A 13,590-nucleotide genomic window follows, 5' to 3' on the forward strand; every position below is an offset into this window, starting at 1 on the left:
TTCTAAAAGTGAATATTTAATCAATTTTGGAATAGGAATTGAACAGTATTAAAAACAGAAACATTAGCAGCTTAAAAAATTGTATATTTAGTTTCTTTCTGAGGGATTTTGACTGCCAGTTCTCTACAGCAAAAATGTCTTTAAAAGACAGAAATTCTCCCTGAATACAAGTCTAAAATGCTTAAAAGAATTAAAGGATATAAAGCCCCAAATAAGAAATACCCTTATTAAATACATCTCATTTAAATCCTAAAAGTTCAACATAATAAACATATATATTTTTAGAAGATGACGAACAAATAACAACTCAGCATTTTCTAGACTAGCATCCCAGATCATCATACTAGTACACAAGCAACTGGCTGTGATTCATCCACTACCACATTCTTTGTTTCTTTTGATCCTTCTTGGCTTCCATCTGTGCAACTCCAAAGGCACTATGAGGAAAGATAGATGCCCATTCTCCTGCTTCCCTCTGAGCATAGCAATTAGACAATCAATGAGAAAAGAGTATATAATCCACAACCTGTAGTCCACACGAGGCCTCACTCAATTTGAAAAATGGCCAGTTCTGTCAAGTATGCCAACACTCCAGTAAGGTATTTATGACACAGAATCTGTTAAAAAGAAAAAAAGAAAAAAAAAAAGAAGACATTTAAAATTAGAATCGTATTAATTAAGATAACAAAGCAGTTTGGTATTTGAATGATCAATGTTACATCGGTCTAATTTCTGAATTTACTTCATTAAGGTTACCACACGTAAACCACTCTCATTTTTATATTTTCTATTCTATTTTCCTTTTTTGTTTTTTAACATTTGGTCTCTTCCCATCAAAATTATTTCCCAACCTACTATTACACTGTGACCTCCAGGTTTTTTTTTGGTGGCTGGCCAGTTTGGGGATCTGAACCTGTGCCCTTGGTATTACAATGCTGTGCTCCAACCAACTGAGCTAACTGGACAGCCCTGTGACCTCCAGTTTGAAAAGCACAAGTATAGTGCTTATAGAGTATATAACTTATAGGAACCTAAGAGATGAGAGTTCAAATATTGACTCCTGTTACTAAGCCATCTTGCATGTATCATTTAAATCTATCTCAGCCTCAGTTCCCCTGTTTTAAAACAAAATGTGGATAAAAACCTAACTACAGGATTGCTGTAAAAATGAGAATTCAAGTCTGTTAAACTCCTAGCACATGTTGTCATGATCCTGTATCACAGGAAACATTCAGAGTATATATTGTGGCCATATATTTTAATATATTTTAGGAGCCAATTCTCAGTTTATTTCTGATACTTCTTGTGATAAGCACTTCCTCGAGAGTAAAACAACATCTCTATTATTTCTTTTCCCAAAGGGGATAGAAACGTATAGAATATAAAGATGACATCTTAGTTCTGTGTTTCTGGCTATAATTTTATCTAACACACAAAATCCTTCTGTTACTCTGATAATTATTTCAAAATTGGCCAAGAAACAATTTTGAAAGTTTCAAAGTTGCTGCAGAATAATTCATATTATTACCAAAGTCTGTAGCACACAGCATATAATGTCCTTCCATTATAAAACTGCATGAAGACTTTGGTAAATCATTTATGAAGCAAAAAATTAAGTCTCTCTACTGTCTTGAAATGGCATACCTTCAAATGTGTTTCTTTAATATGAAGAATACAATCACCATACATTTCTGGCTTTTGTTTTTGTTTTTCCTTTTTCTTTTTGGCAGCTGGCCGGTACAGGGATCCAAACCATTAACCTTGGTGTTATAACACCATGCTCTAACCAACCAAGCTAACTGACCAGCCCCTCACCATACATTCTGAAAACCCTGCCATAGTAAGAAAAAATTATTAATCTAGATGAAGAAAAATTAGTAATCTTAGATTACTAATCTAAATTATTAAACTAACCTTTATTTTTCCATCGGTATGTGCTGAAGCTACAGACGTTGAAACACGAACCAATCTTGTGGCTGATAAATGAATTTTGAAATGCCTATGGAAATGTGAATAAAGGCAGTCCATGAACAAGTCAACCTCCTCCTGGGTAACCTCCCCAGGTGTTTTGTGGACACTGTCCCACAAAGCTTTTGCATCCTCTGGATGTATTGCATAAGAAATGTCCAGACTTTGAGGGCTGCAAGGTACAGACCAAAGAAATTCAGTAGTAGCCACATAATGGTCCATTTTGCATGCAGTCCACATAGCAGCCATCCAGGAAAGATTAAACGCACTGATCACTAAAGGACTGAAATAACAGTCAAAGGTTTTCTGAAACCAAGTTCCAACTATGGCTGTATTAGACTCTGCTCCATTTGCAAGGAATAAAGGTAGACAGGTGAAATCTTCTGAAACAGTCTCCAGAAGACTGTCTCCAAATATACAGCAGAACCAACCAGTCCACAACACTTTGCCTTCTCTGTTCTCAGATGACTGAGATTTTGACAGAATCTATAAAGGAAAGGAAAACAGGTTAAGTTCAAAAGTATACGTACTCTTAAATTACATCTTTTCAAAATTAATTGATACATTAAAAATAAGATCTGATATATTACTTGCCAAAAAACAGAGGATATATTCTCCCTAATCATTATCAGGGTTTATCAAAATAATTGACCTTTCTCCCAATATTCTTATACAGTGGAGACATGGTAAATGGCAAGATTTTGGCACAACCAAAATGCAAAATAAGAGATGTCAATATGTATAACCAGGTGCAGTCAGTATCCCGGTGGGGGGGAAACCCTCAACTTTAGAAGTGACTGTAAACACACAAATCCGGTGTGCTTGAATTCTTCCCCAGGGAGACTTCAATATTTACTAAGGCTGCTCTTCCTATCAACTTAAAATGTTCTTGCATATGTTGGTTTCCACCCACTGGTCCTGCTTTTGTCCTTATGGGCATGTAGAACAAATTCAATCCAATCTCTCTTCTACAGGATAAGTCCTTCGAATATTTGATGGTACCTATCATATATGAGGATACTTCCAAAAGTTTGTGGAAAAATAGAATTAAAAGATAATCCAAATCTTTCCATGAACTTTTTGAAGTACCCTCATATACTGGCCAAGTTTAACATCTCCAGTTTCTTCAACCATTCCTCCTACGACACACATTCACATTCTCTCACTGTCCTGGTCATTCTTGTCTGAAATTCTTCTGCCTACGAGTCATTCATAAGTGAACATAATTACTTCCAAAAAGTCTGATTACAACATTATCACCAATTTTTACCTAGATTCTACTCCTACTAATGTAATCTCAGATTGCAGTTTTCTGGTTTTTACTTGACGGCTTTACATAAACTAGCCCTACATATACATTTTTGCTGTTAATAGGTAAATCTCTCCCAAATTATACTGAGGCAGTAAACTTACTCCAATCCCCATACCAGCCAGCCAACAAAAAAAAAAAAAAAATCTCTTTCAACTGGGCCCATTGTGCCAATCCACTCAGATCATTTAGGATCTTGATTACATTTCTAGCTGATTGACTAAACCCTCAAATTTTAAATTTGTATATTACATAACAAACATACCTTCCAGATATTCATAGAAGTTTTTGTTAAAGTATTGACCAGGACAAGGTTAAGATCACAGCCCTGTATCATATCCCTTTAGAGAGGATCATTTAAACAGTTACTTTTACCATATTTCTCCTTCTTCAAGATATTATGAAAGATTCTCAAATATCTTGAGGCCCAGATATACTACGTTTATCACATTTTCATGACCTATCAAAAACTGAGATTTAATTTGAAAACTATTTGAACACTATGTAAGGAATTCAAGAGGTCATTTCTCATCCTCACATTTGTTTAACTGGTGACCTGCAAGTCAGCAACTTCTCTGAGCATCAGCTACTTCACTTGACAAAGACTAATTGTCTACCCAGTACCCATCTTTCCTTTCATAATAAAACAATCCCTTTACTTGAGGTGGCAAAGTACCCACTAAAAAAAAATGCTTTCTAGCCTCCCCTCCAACTAGGATATAAACAAGTTGTTGGGTCTCAGCAAGGTTTACTTTGTGCCAGGTACCCTGTTTGTCCTTCCCATCTTTACTTCCTGCCTGGAACTTGAATACTATGTTTAGAGCTCCAGTAGCCATCTTAGACCATAAGGTGACTTTTAGAATAGAAAGCAGGCACTAAGGATGACAGAGAAGAAAAATGGAAGGAGCCTAGATTATTAACAATTTCATCAAGCACCATACCAGCCTTGGACAGCTTACCTCCACACATCTTGGGGGGGTGGGGGGGAGGTGGAAAAATAAACCTCTGTGTTTAGTCCACTATTATTTAGGCTTTCTGCTATATACAACTGAACCTAATCCTAGAACATCTTGAGACCTTTGCCAATACCATGACAAATACAAGGGTCAGCAAACTTCTTCTGTAAAGGGCCAGATAGTAAACATTTAAGGCTTTGCAGGCCATATGGTCTTTGCCACAACTACTCAGCTTTGCTGTTGTAGCCCAAAAGTAGCCATAGACAATACATAAGTGAATGAAGTGGGCTATGTTCAAATAAAACCTTATTTACAAAAACAAGCAGCAGGCCAGATTTCAACTACAAGCTGTAGTTTGCTGACCCCTGATCTACAGAAACAAATAAAAATAAGACCTTTTCAATTGCTTGAGAACTTAATTTCCTTATCAATGATTAAGATTAGTTAACTCAGAAGAAACAGAAGCAGCAGGCATGAATAATAAACAAATCTAGTTTCTTAATCAATCAAAAGATAGTCCTAGGGCCGAGCCCGTGGCGCACTTGGTAGAGTGCTGCGCTGGCAGCGCGGCGACGCTCCCGCCGCGGGTTCGGATCCTATATAGGACTGACCAGTGCACTCACTGGCTGAGTGCCGGTCACGAAAAAACGACAAAAAAAAAAAAAAAAAAGATAGTCCTATTACTTTTATACACTACTTATAGGAAGGAATATAAAATGTAACATTTCTGAGAGTAACTTGGCATGATGTATCATAATATGTAATGATATGTTACATATTTTTTTTTACTGAAATTCTACTTCTAGGAATTTAATCCTAGTGAAAACCATAGAATTGCACAGCTATATCTACAAAAATGTAGAATTTGTAATGACATGAGTAATTATCAACAATATTGATTAGTAAAAGTGCCATAATGTAAAAGTATGGGCAGTATGATCCCAATTTTAAGACTACATAGATACAGACAACCAAACAGATGTATACCAAAATGTTAAACTCTGGTTTTCAACTATCTTTGTACTTTTATGTATTTCCTAAATTTTCTAAAATAAACATGATTTCACACACAGACACATTTCCTATATATCATAAATAAAATATTTTTTAAGTTGGCCATCTCTAATTATTATAATTTGGTAAAACAAGATATAAAATAGGTTATAAATCACAAGCTTAGGAATTTTTAAAAAGCATGAAAATACTACAACAAATCCCAAATGAAGAAAATGCAGACTATTTTCTCCTTGGAAGAAAATATTGCTTACATACTATACCTGGACAAGAAATGCTTCAGGGTCCCTTTGTGTTCCTTTCATTCCTAGGAGGGTAGAGAAAATCACTCTGATGTTGAAGTCTTCTCCCACTTCCACAGCAAGTCCTTTTTGCTTTTCAGCAGCAATAAATGCACTCAGAAGTCTAGAATACTCTTTGAGATTAGTGTAGGAGAATTTATGTAGGGGAGTTAAACTATATAAAGTCCATTGTTTATGCAGAAGAAATGCAACCTTTTGAGGATCAACATCTTCCTGAAAAAAATCAAGACAAAAGAAGTTTAAGAATTAGGAAACATTATTAAATACAAATTTAATCATAGTATTTTAGAGATTTAAAATAAATCTATTCCTAGGTACCTGATCTTTGCACTCCAGCCAAACTGGAGTTTGCAGGACTTTTTGCAGCTCCTTTAACTGGCCTTTGCATTGCTGTACCTTCCCTTTAGAATGCTCTTCCCCCGGGGGTTCACATGGCATGTTCCTTCACTTCATTCAGGTCTCTGCCCCAATGTCAGCTAAGAGGCCACCCTATATAAAGCAGCACTTGCACCCACTCCAACTTTGTCACTCTAAATCTCCTTACCCTGTTTCATTATTCTTCACAGCATTTATTACTACCTAACATTATATATTGGTCTAAATTTCTACTATCTGTCTTCTCTACTAGGGTATGAGTTTGATGAGAGCAGGGATTTTGCCCGTTATGTTCACTTTAGCATCTAGAACAATGCCATTTAGAACAAATAATCAATAAATATTTAATAGATGAACATTTAGGTTTCACTTTTAGAAACTTCAAATTATAGATCTTGAAAATAGTAACTATTAGTGAAGTATCTAGTTTGATTACCTTTAATTAAGTAATTTTAAAAATTGCTTGGCAAGGGCCGGCCCATGGCTCACTTGGGAGAGTGTGGTGCTGACAACACCAAGTCAAGGGTTAAGATCCCCTTACTGGTCATCTTTTAAAAAAAAGGAAAAAAAAGTTGTTTGGCAGTAAATCCACTCTATGACACAATGCCTAATTCAATCGATTAGATAAAAAGATACTTGGGAGTATTTTTTGCCATGCTCTACTGGAACTTCGCGTACCATCAAAACAAAAACACTTGTATTGGGGCTGGTCTGTTAGCTCAGCTGGTTAAAGCATGGTGCTGACAACTCCAAGGTCCAGCGATCGATCACTATGCCTGCTAGCTACCACCACCAACAACAAAAACACTTCATCTGTATTGGCCCCATGGTATTGATCAGGGTCTTCAAATATATCCCCACACAGGCTCCTAGCTTCCTCCTGAACTGAATTCTTCTAAAGAGTCCATACTTCCTGACACAGTCTCACACTCCAACTATCTTTTGGAACTTTCACTACAGTTGTCTACTTGACAAAAGTGTTTGTTCTGGCTAGTGCATTCATTGAAACAATAATAAACTTCTTATTATTACTATCAAAATATATGGGGGGAAAAAAGGGGTAACCAGTTAGCTCAATTGGTTAGAGTGTGGAGTTATAACACCAAGGTCAAGGGTTCGGATCCCTGTACAGTCCAGCCACCAAAAAATAAATATATATATATATATACACACACACACACACACACAAACACCAAAATAATGTAGCAATATATTATAAACCTATAAACCCTTGAAAAACTGGAATTCATTAGACAATAAATAATAAATAGATAAATTAATAGAGAAGAAAGGAGATATGGTTTACAAAAGAATGTCAAAGGGTGGCAGGTAAACATGGAGGTAGAAAATCCTTATTTTGCAATCACCATGATAAATATGGGATTAGGCAAAAATTATCAATGGGTACTAAGTCTAAAGGGAATTTTGACAATGAACAGGATATATGCCTAATCTTAAAGTTGTCTCCCCACAGACTGCTTATTAATTGCAGTGAGGGGAAAAACACTACTTATACAAAGTGAAGAAATTAGGCAATACCTTGACATGATGTTCAAAATTAACATTACCTATGTGCTACCAAATGTGATTCCCCAAGAAGGATACAACACCACCTATGCAATATTCCAGCCAAGAATATGTAACCTCAATCTAATCATGAGGAAATATCAAATACAAAAGGAGGAATATTCTATTTAAAAAGGGGACAGAGGCTGGCCATTTAGCTCAGTTGGTTAGAGCATGGTATTATAACACCAAGGTCAAGTGTTCAGACTCCTGCACCTGCCAGCCGCAAAAAAAAAAAAAAAAAAAAGGAGAGAAGGAGACTTCAAAAATGTCAGTGTTGTAAAAGACAGAAATACTGTGGAAATGAAAGGAGATAAAAAGACATAAAAGTAGTGGTGCTGATAGTGTGAAATTATTTGTCTTTTTAACTGTCACTTATTTTATTAGTTGAGGGGTTAAGATACTAACAATACTACAAATAGTAACTAAAATTAAAGTGTTTTGCTCACACATATCCCCATTATTGACTAACACAAAGGAACACAGAAAGCATACCTGCAATTGTGAACACTGGAGAATTTTCCTTTGCGGTGGAGTCAGGACAAATGAAGTCTGCTTCTTGACTGATTCCAGTCGTTTCTGAAGAGGGGTGGCTCCTGTAAGGTAATTCTTAAGCCTTGAGGATGCACTTTGTTCAGGAGTCGATTCTGATCTATCATAAGAGTCCATGATCTACATAAAAAGAAATAATACCAGAATTCCAAACACTAAAAAGGTAACTGACACTTACAGTTTCACTGACTTCTCTCCTCACTGCAGAGGAGTTCTTTCTCTCTTTATTTCCCTCACCCTCCTTGACCCCGAGTTTGACTTTTCAACCAAGTTCTATATTTCTCATTGGCTAAAGCCCACTTTTATGTATATCATATAATACGTCAAACACAGTGTGTTCAAAACTAAATTCAACTCCTTCCTGTCCTTCTCCTTCCAAGCTAGCTGTTCCATTTGCAAAGTCCTATAAATTTTCTAACTTAAACTCATTTAAGTAGTCCTCTACCTTCACTCTTTAACATGTAGTCATAAAGCAAATTCTATTGCATTTTTCCTTCAGGTCTCTGTCACCCATCCCCAAAGCTATTTATTTAGCCACCTTTTTATTACCACTGTAAGAGTTCTCTATAGCTAAGAGTAGTCTATTCTTCCAGAAACAGCACTTTGTTAGTTACCTGTACGAAAACCTTTACAGTGAGAAGATAAATCCTAAACTCTTCTGCTGGGTATTTAAGGTCTTTCATAATTCAGCTTGTCCCTATCCTCCCAATTCTCCTCTCCAACCTAGGACATAAACATACGCTCGCTCTCATGCTTTTGTCTATCAACTATATTTGTTTCCTGAAGTGTCCTTTTCCCATTCCACCTCCTTTAAGGCCATGCCTAATTTGACCTCCTTTCCAACAGTAGGGTTTTGTTTTTTTTTTTAACTTTTACCCCCTGAAATACCTATGTTATACATTTCTGTCTGTATCAGTGGCTAATTCCTGGAAGCAGAGTGTGTAGAATTAAATCTCTTCTTTAGATGAGTCTAACAAAATCCCTTAAGAATGTTGTATAAACAGGCCGGCCCGTGGCTCACTTGGGAGAGTGTGGTGCTGACAACTCCAAGTCAAGGGTTAAGATCCCCTTACTGGTCATCTTTTTAAAAAAAGAAAAAAGAGAATGTTGTACAAAAATCTTTGGGTATACACCAACACATATGACTCTCCTTGATTGCCCAGTCTGTACCACTCATTTTGGCCCCTGTTCATACACTCTCTTGTACTATTTTTTGGTATGTATTTCTTGCATCCCCAGTAAGACTAAGCTACTTTGGCTGAAACCATGCTTTATATTTTTCTTGTATAATTTCTCTTGTATTATCCTAATACAATGCTTGAGTGCCCTTTAATTGCTAAACAAGTATTTGGTTCAATTGAACAGAAGTAGAGCTCCCAAATTAAAATACAATTTTCATCAAAAGAAATTATCATTTAAAGGTTAAAACAATTACTCCCAACTACTGTGCAGTTACCCTTTCAAAAAAGCTTTTCACAAATAAAAAGTTGCATTTATTATTACATTTAAACAGTATTATATTTAAATAGTATTTTAAATTTCAATATGCCAAACTAGGACACCCTTTATATCTTGCCCAAAACTCCATAAATTACACATAAAGTCCTCAAAGCTCACAAAATGTCCAGAACAAGCATATACTACACAATTTAAATAGCAGTTAGTTAAAGCATTTGAGTTTTAAATCTATACTGACTTAACTATATAAAAGGAAATTTTATTTTATTTTTTTAAAGATGACCAGTTAGGGGATCTTAACCCTTGGCTTGATGTTGTCAGCACCACGCTCAGCCAGTGAGCGAACCAGCCATCCCTATATAGGATCCGAACCTATGGCCTTGGTGTTATCAGCACCACACTCTCCCGAGTGAGCCACGGGCCGGCCCTAATAAAAGGAAATTATAATCAGTCCCATGTATACAGAATGTTTCTTTCAAACTTTTATTTAAGACAAGAGTTGCTAACATTTATTGAGAATTCATCATGTTCCAAGTACTCTCCTAAGCCCTTAACAAATACTGTTTCATTTCATCTTCAAACAACCCCATGAGGTGGGTTATTACGTTCCCAGTTGACAGATGGGAAGACAGAAGTTAAGTAACTTGCCAAAGTCATATAGTTAGAGAGAAGAGTCAGGATTTGAACCCAGACCATCTAACTCTGGACTAGGTGCTCTTATCTACTTCTTTCATGTTGCCTTTCAAATAGGGATCAATTTCAAGGCAAAATAAACCCTGAATTTAACTCTTTTAGGGAAAAATACTATGAATTCCAAAAAGATTTTAAGGTCTAGCTAAGCAATAAATCTAGGTGAGAAAAAGACTATCAGCACTGAGATATTAAATATTTACTGTTAAGGTAATATGAAATAGCCCAATCCATGCATTAAAGATTAGTAAACAATTTATGCCTATTTTACTTTCACATTCCACACTCAAGAATGTGTAATTTTGCCCAGTTCAATAATCAAGAGGTTATGAATATAACAGGACTAGCCAGTTAGCTCAGTTGGTGCCGATAATACCAAGGTCCAGGGTTCAATCCCTATAACAGCCAGCCACCAAAAAGGAAAAAAAAAGAATATGGACAGGAAATATACCTTGACTCAGTATATTAGTGTCCCAGTATTCTTCCTTCCAGTAAGGAAAGAGTCCTCTTGCTTTCTAAAGCTAATCCGTGTACCAATATTCTGGATTCCCAAATCCCTTCGCATCTCCCCTAGACACCACTTCTTCCTGTATTTGTTTCAACCCTTTACATCTCTACTCTCTCATCCACAGCATCCTTTTCTTCGATTGCCAAGCATATTCTAATATTCCTAACACTAATACATTTTTGTTTAAATCCAATTCACCTCATTCCTTGTGAGACCAATCTCCTAGAAATGTGATATACACCTATTGCCTCCACTTACTAATAAATATTTTATCAGAAATCTTCAGCAATCTCCCTTCTGCATCTATCACTATAAAGAAATTGCACTTTTGAAGATCGCCAACATTTTTGCAAAAACCAAGAAATACATACCAAATACTTGATTCATCAAGTTTGCTCATCCTTATTTCTCTAAACTTTCTGCTACCTTGTTTCTTCTGACACTCAATTTTTAGGGAGTTCTTCCCCTCTCTGCTCCTCATAGTTCCTTGATTCATTTGCTGATTCTTTTTCTTCTCCGCGTCCCAACAGTGGGCATTCCCCCAGACTTTGAAATCATTCATTCTACATATAACTCCTAAATCTTTATCTTCAGACCTTATATCTGCATCCCACTCCTGCATTTCCAATTTCCTATAGGACACTAAGCTTCCATGTCCTCAAACTCATTAATTTCATAACTAATCATTATTGCACACCCCATTTAGCCAGTCTTTCCAACTACCCTGTTTTGCTCAGTAATAATTCCAGTCTCTCCTCAGGCCACTCCCCTGTCCCTAACCCTGGTAAAGAGGCTGCCCTGATGATGGCCACCTGCTCATCATTCCTGACTCACCACCATCCCCAAATGTACCGTTCCTGCCCTCGCCTTTCAGGTGCGATTGAAGGATTTAACTTTGCACACTTTGGGATCACAGTTGCATCACTGTGTATTAAATAATCTGAAGAAATCAAGCAGGTCTCAACAAAAATTCCATTCTTCCTTCTCATTTTCTTCCCCCACTAAAAAATACCTTAGTCATCGTTTACTCTTCCCTCAACTTCATCTTTACATCTAAATAAAAATTTAACTATATCATCAAATTCTGACATATTTCTTAAAGAGATACACGTAAATTAGCCCTCTCAAATTTGGCCGTCACTTCCATTCTCAATTATAACCATTTATCTTGTTCCCAATCTTAGCCCCTTTCCAAATCCATGACTAATCTTTCCATAGACACAACTTTTAGCTTGTATCTTTTATCTTGAAATTCCAAAACAATTACCACACACCTAAACGAAACCAGGTCAGAACTCCTCGATATTATCTGATCCTATCCAGGTTCATCTTTCTACTACTTCAGATCTTCATACCCTGAGATCCACAGACCAATAACCCTTCCAAAATCCAACATTTTGCATACAATCCTTCTTAAGGTTGCATGCAAAATATTGTATGCAGGTGTATTGAGGGGCGTGCAGGAGGTGGGAAGGAGGGTGAAGCAGACAATTCTTTAAAAGGTTAAGAACCTGCCTGCCTTGAAGAAAAAAAAAAAAAAACCCACTGTCCTACACCCAAACGTGCGTCCCCTACACTTCCTGTCGTGTTTGCAAAAGCAAACACGACTTTTAAAAAATATATTTATTATTATTATTAGCATGTCCTTCACAGATGACTGGATAAGGAAAATGTGGTGTGTATGTATGTATATCCACAATGGAATACTACTCAGCCCTAAAAAAGAGTGAAATTCTGCCATTTGCAGCAACATGGATGTGTCTGGAGAAAACTATGTTAAGTGAAGTAAGCCAAACACGAATTTTATTCACCTATCACCAATTAAGAATATTTCCCTATTCCCATTTGTATGACCAAATCTCATCCATTTTACAGGTCTCATCTCAGGAGGAGCCTTGCGGTATCCACCGAGCTCTCCCGCCAACTCCTCCTGCACCTGTAGTTCACATCACACAACTAAAACTTGACCGTTTCTCTTGTGGCTAGTCCGTGAAGAAAGGGACCCTGACTTAATCACTTTTCTACATTGCCACCAGTACCTCAATCGAACCGCCCCAACGCCAGTGCTTAGCCCTGTGCCAGGCACGTAGTGTGTGATACGTTTAAACGCACAAGTAACGTAAAGACAATATCCACAAAACAGGGCAAAATGCAAAGTTTACAGCCAGTGCTGGACCAGTGCAAAGCATCTTACCAATAAAATACCGTGATGACGCTGTCACCCATTCCGGACTCACGAAACGTTCTTCAAGCCTGGCTCCAAAACTCTAGAGACTGAAATCCCGGAAGTAAAAAAGCCACCAAAATGACAGCTAAGAGAGGCCGGAGGAAACCCTAGCCCTCCCAAACTCCCTCTCGCTCCACAAGCGGGCTCACCAAGGACACAATCGCGTCCAGTTAGACGACCTCTGCTCCCTCAGACGCGGGGCGGACCCTGCGACTTCACCCCGGGAGGGGCATTCCCGCTGACCCAGATACCTAGCCCTGCGACCCTTGCTCTGCGGAGTCGGCCTCTGCTCGCGGAGGGGCAAGGACAAAGGACGATGTGTCCCAACTCGCCCCTCTCCAGGGGAGCCCTCTAGGGATCAAGGCCAGCTCTGAAATCCCACGGCTGAGAAGCGGCCAGCGGGCCCTCAGCCGCCTCCGCGCCCCCAGCCGCCTCCGCAGTTTAAAATCGTTTCCCGGCTCACTCCGCGGCCCGAAACAGGAAGCCTCCGTAGCGCCCGGCCGATTCCATGTCAGTGAAGCAACTGAAGTCGCCATCTTAACAGAGGGCAAGGCCGAGCGACTTAACCATTATCGTCAACTGTCGTGATCGCGCGGTGTTGCACTTTCGCTTTCTACCGGTGCGAAGCTTTCCCTCCAGTTTCCGCCCGTAGTAAGCATGGCAGC

The 13,590-nt window shown here is 37.8% G+C and overlaps 1 protein-coding gene across 1 annotated transcript; it reads right to left on the minus strand.

The window, feature by feature from the left end:
* Nucleotides 1-315: 315 nt before the first annotated feature.
* CENPL (centromere protein L) lies at nt 316-12,940 on the minus strand. The gene is made up of 5 exons (XM_063106709.1): nt 12,893-12,940; nt 7,986-8,162; nt 5,511-5,762; nt 1,915-2,454; nt 316-617 (listed from the first exon to the last, which is right to left on the minus strand). Exons 2-5 carry the CDS (start codon nt 8,157-8,159, stop codon nt 546-548), a joined length of 1,038 nt encoding a protein of 345 aa, XP_062962779.1. The 5' UTR covers nt 8,160-8,162; nt 12,893-12,940; the 3' UTR covers nt 316-545.
* Nucleotides 12,941-13,590: the final 650 nt, after the last annotated feature.

Source organism: Cynocephalus volans, chromosome 8, assembly GCF_027409185.1.
Source record: "Cynocephalus volans isolate mCynVol1 chromosome 8, mCynVol1.pri, whole genome shotgun sequence".
Taxonomy (NCBI): domain Eukaryota; kingdom Metazoa; phylum Chordata; class Mammalia; order Dermoptera; family Cynocephalidae; genus Cynocephalus; species Cynocephalus volans.

Excerpts from the sequence above, each read along its gene's own strand:
- CENPL (XM_063106709.1), bottom strand. The coding sequence starts at position 8,159 with ATGGACTCTTATGATAGATCAGAATCGACTCCTGAACAAAGTGCATCC. Across the intron at positions 2,455-5,510 it reads CTGAAGCATTTCTTGTCCAG|ATTCTGTCAAAATCTCAGTC; the intron begins GTATAGTATGTA and ends TTTCCTTTATAG. Across the intron at positions 618-1,914 it reads ATACCGATGGAAAAATAAAG|ATTCTGTGTCATAAATACCT; the intron begins GTTAGTTTAATA and ends TCTTTTTAACAG.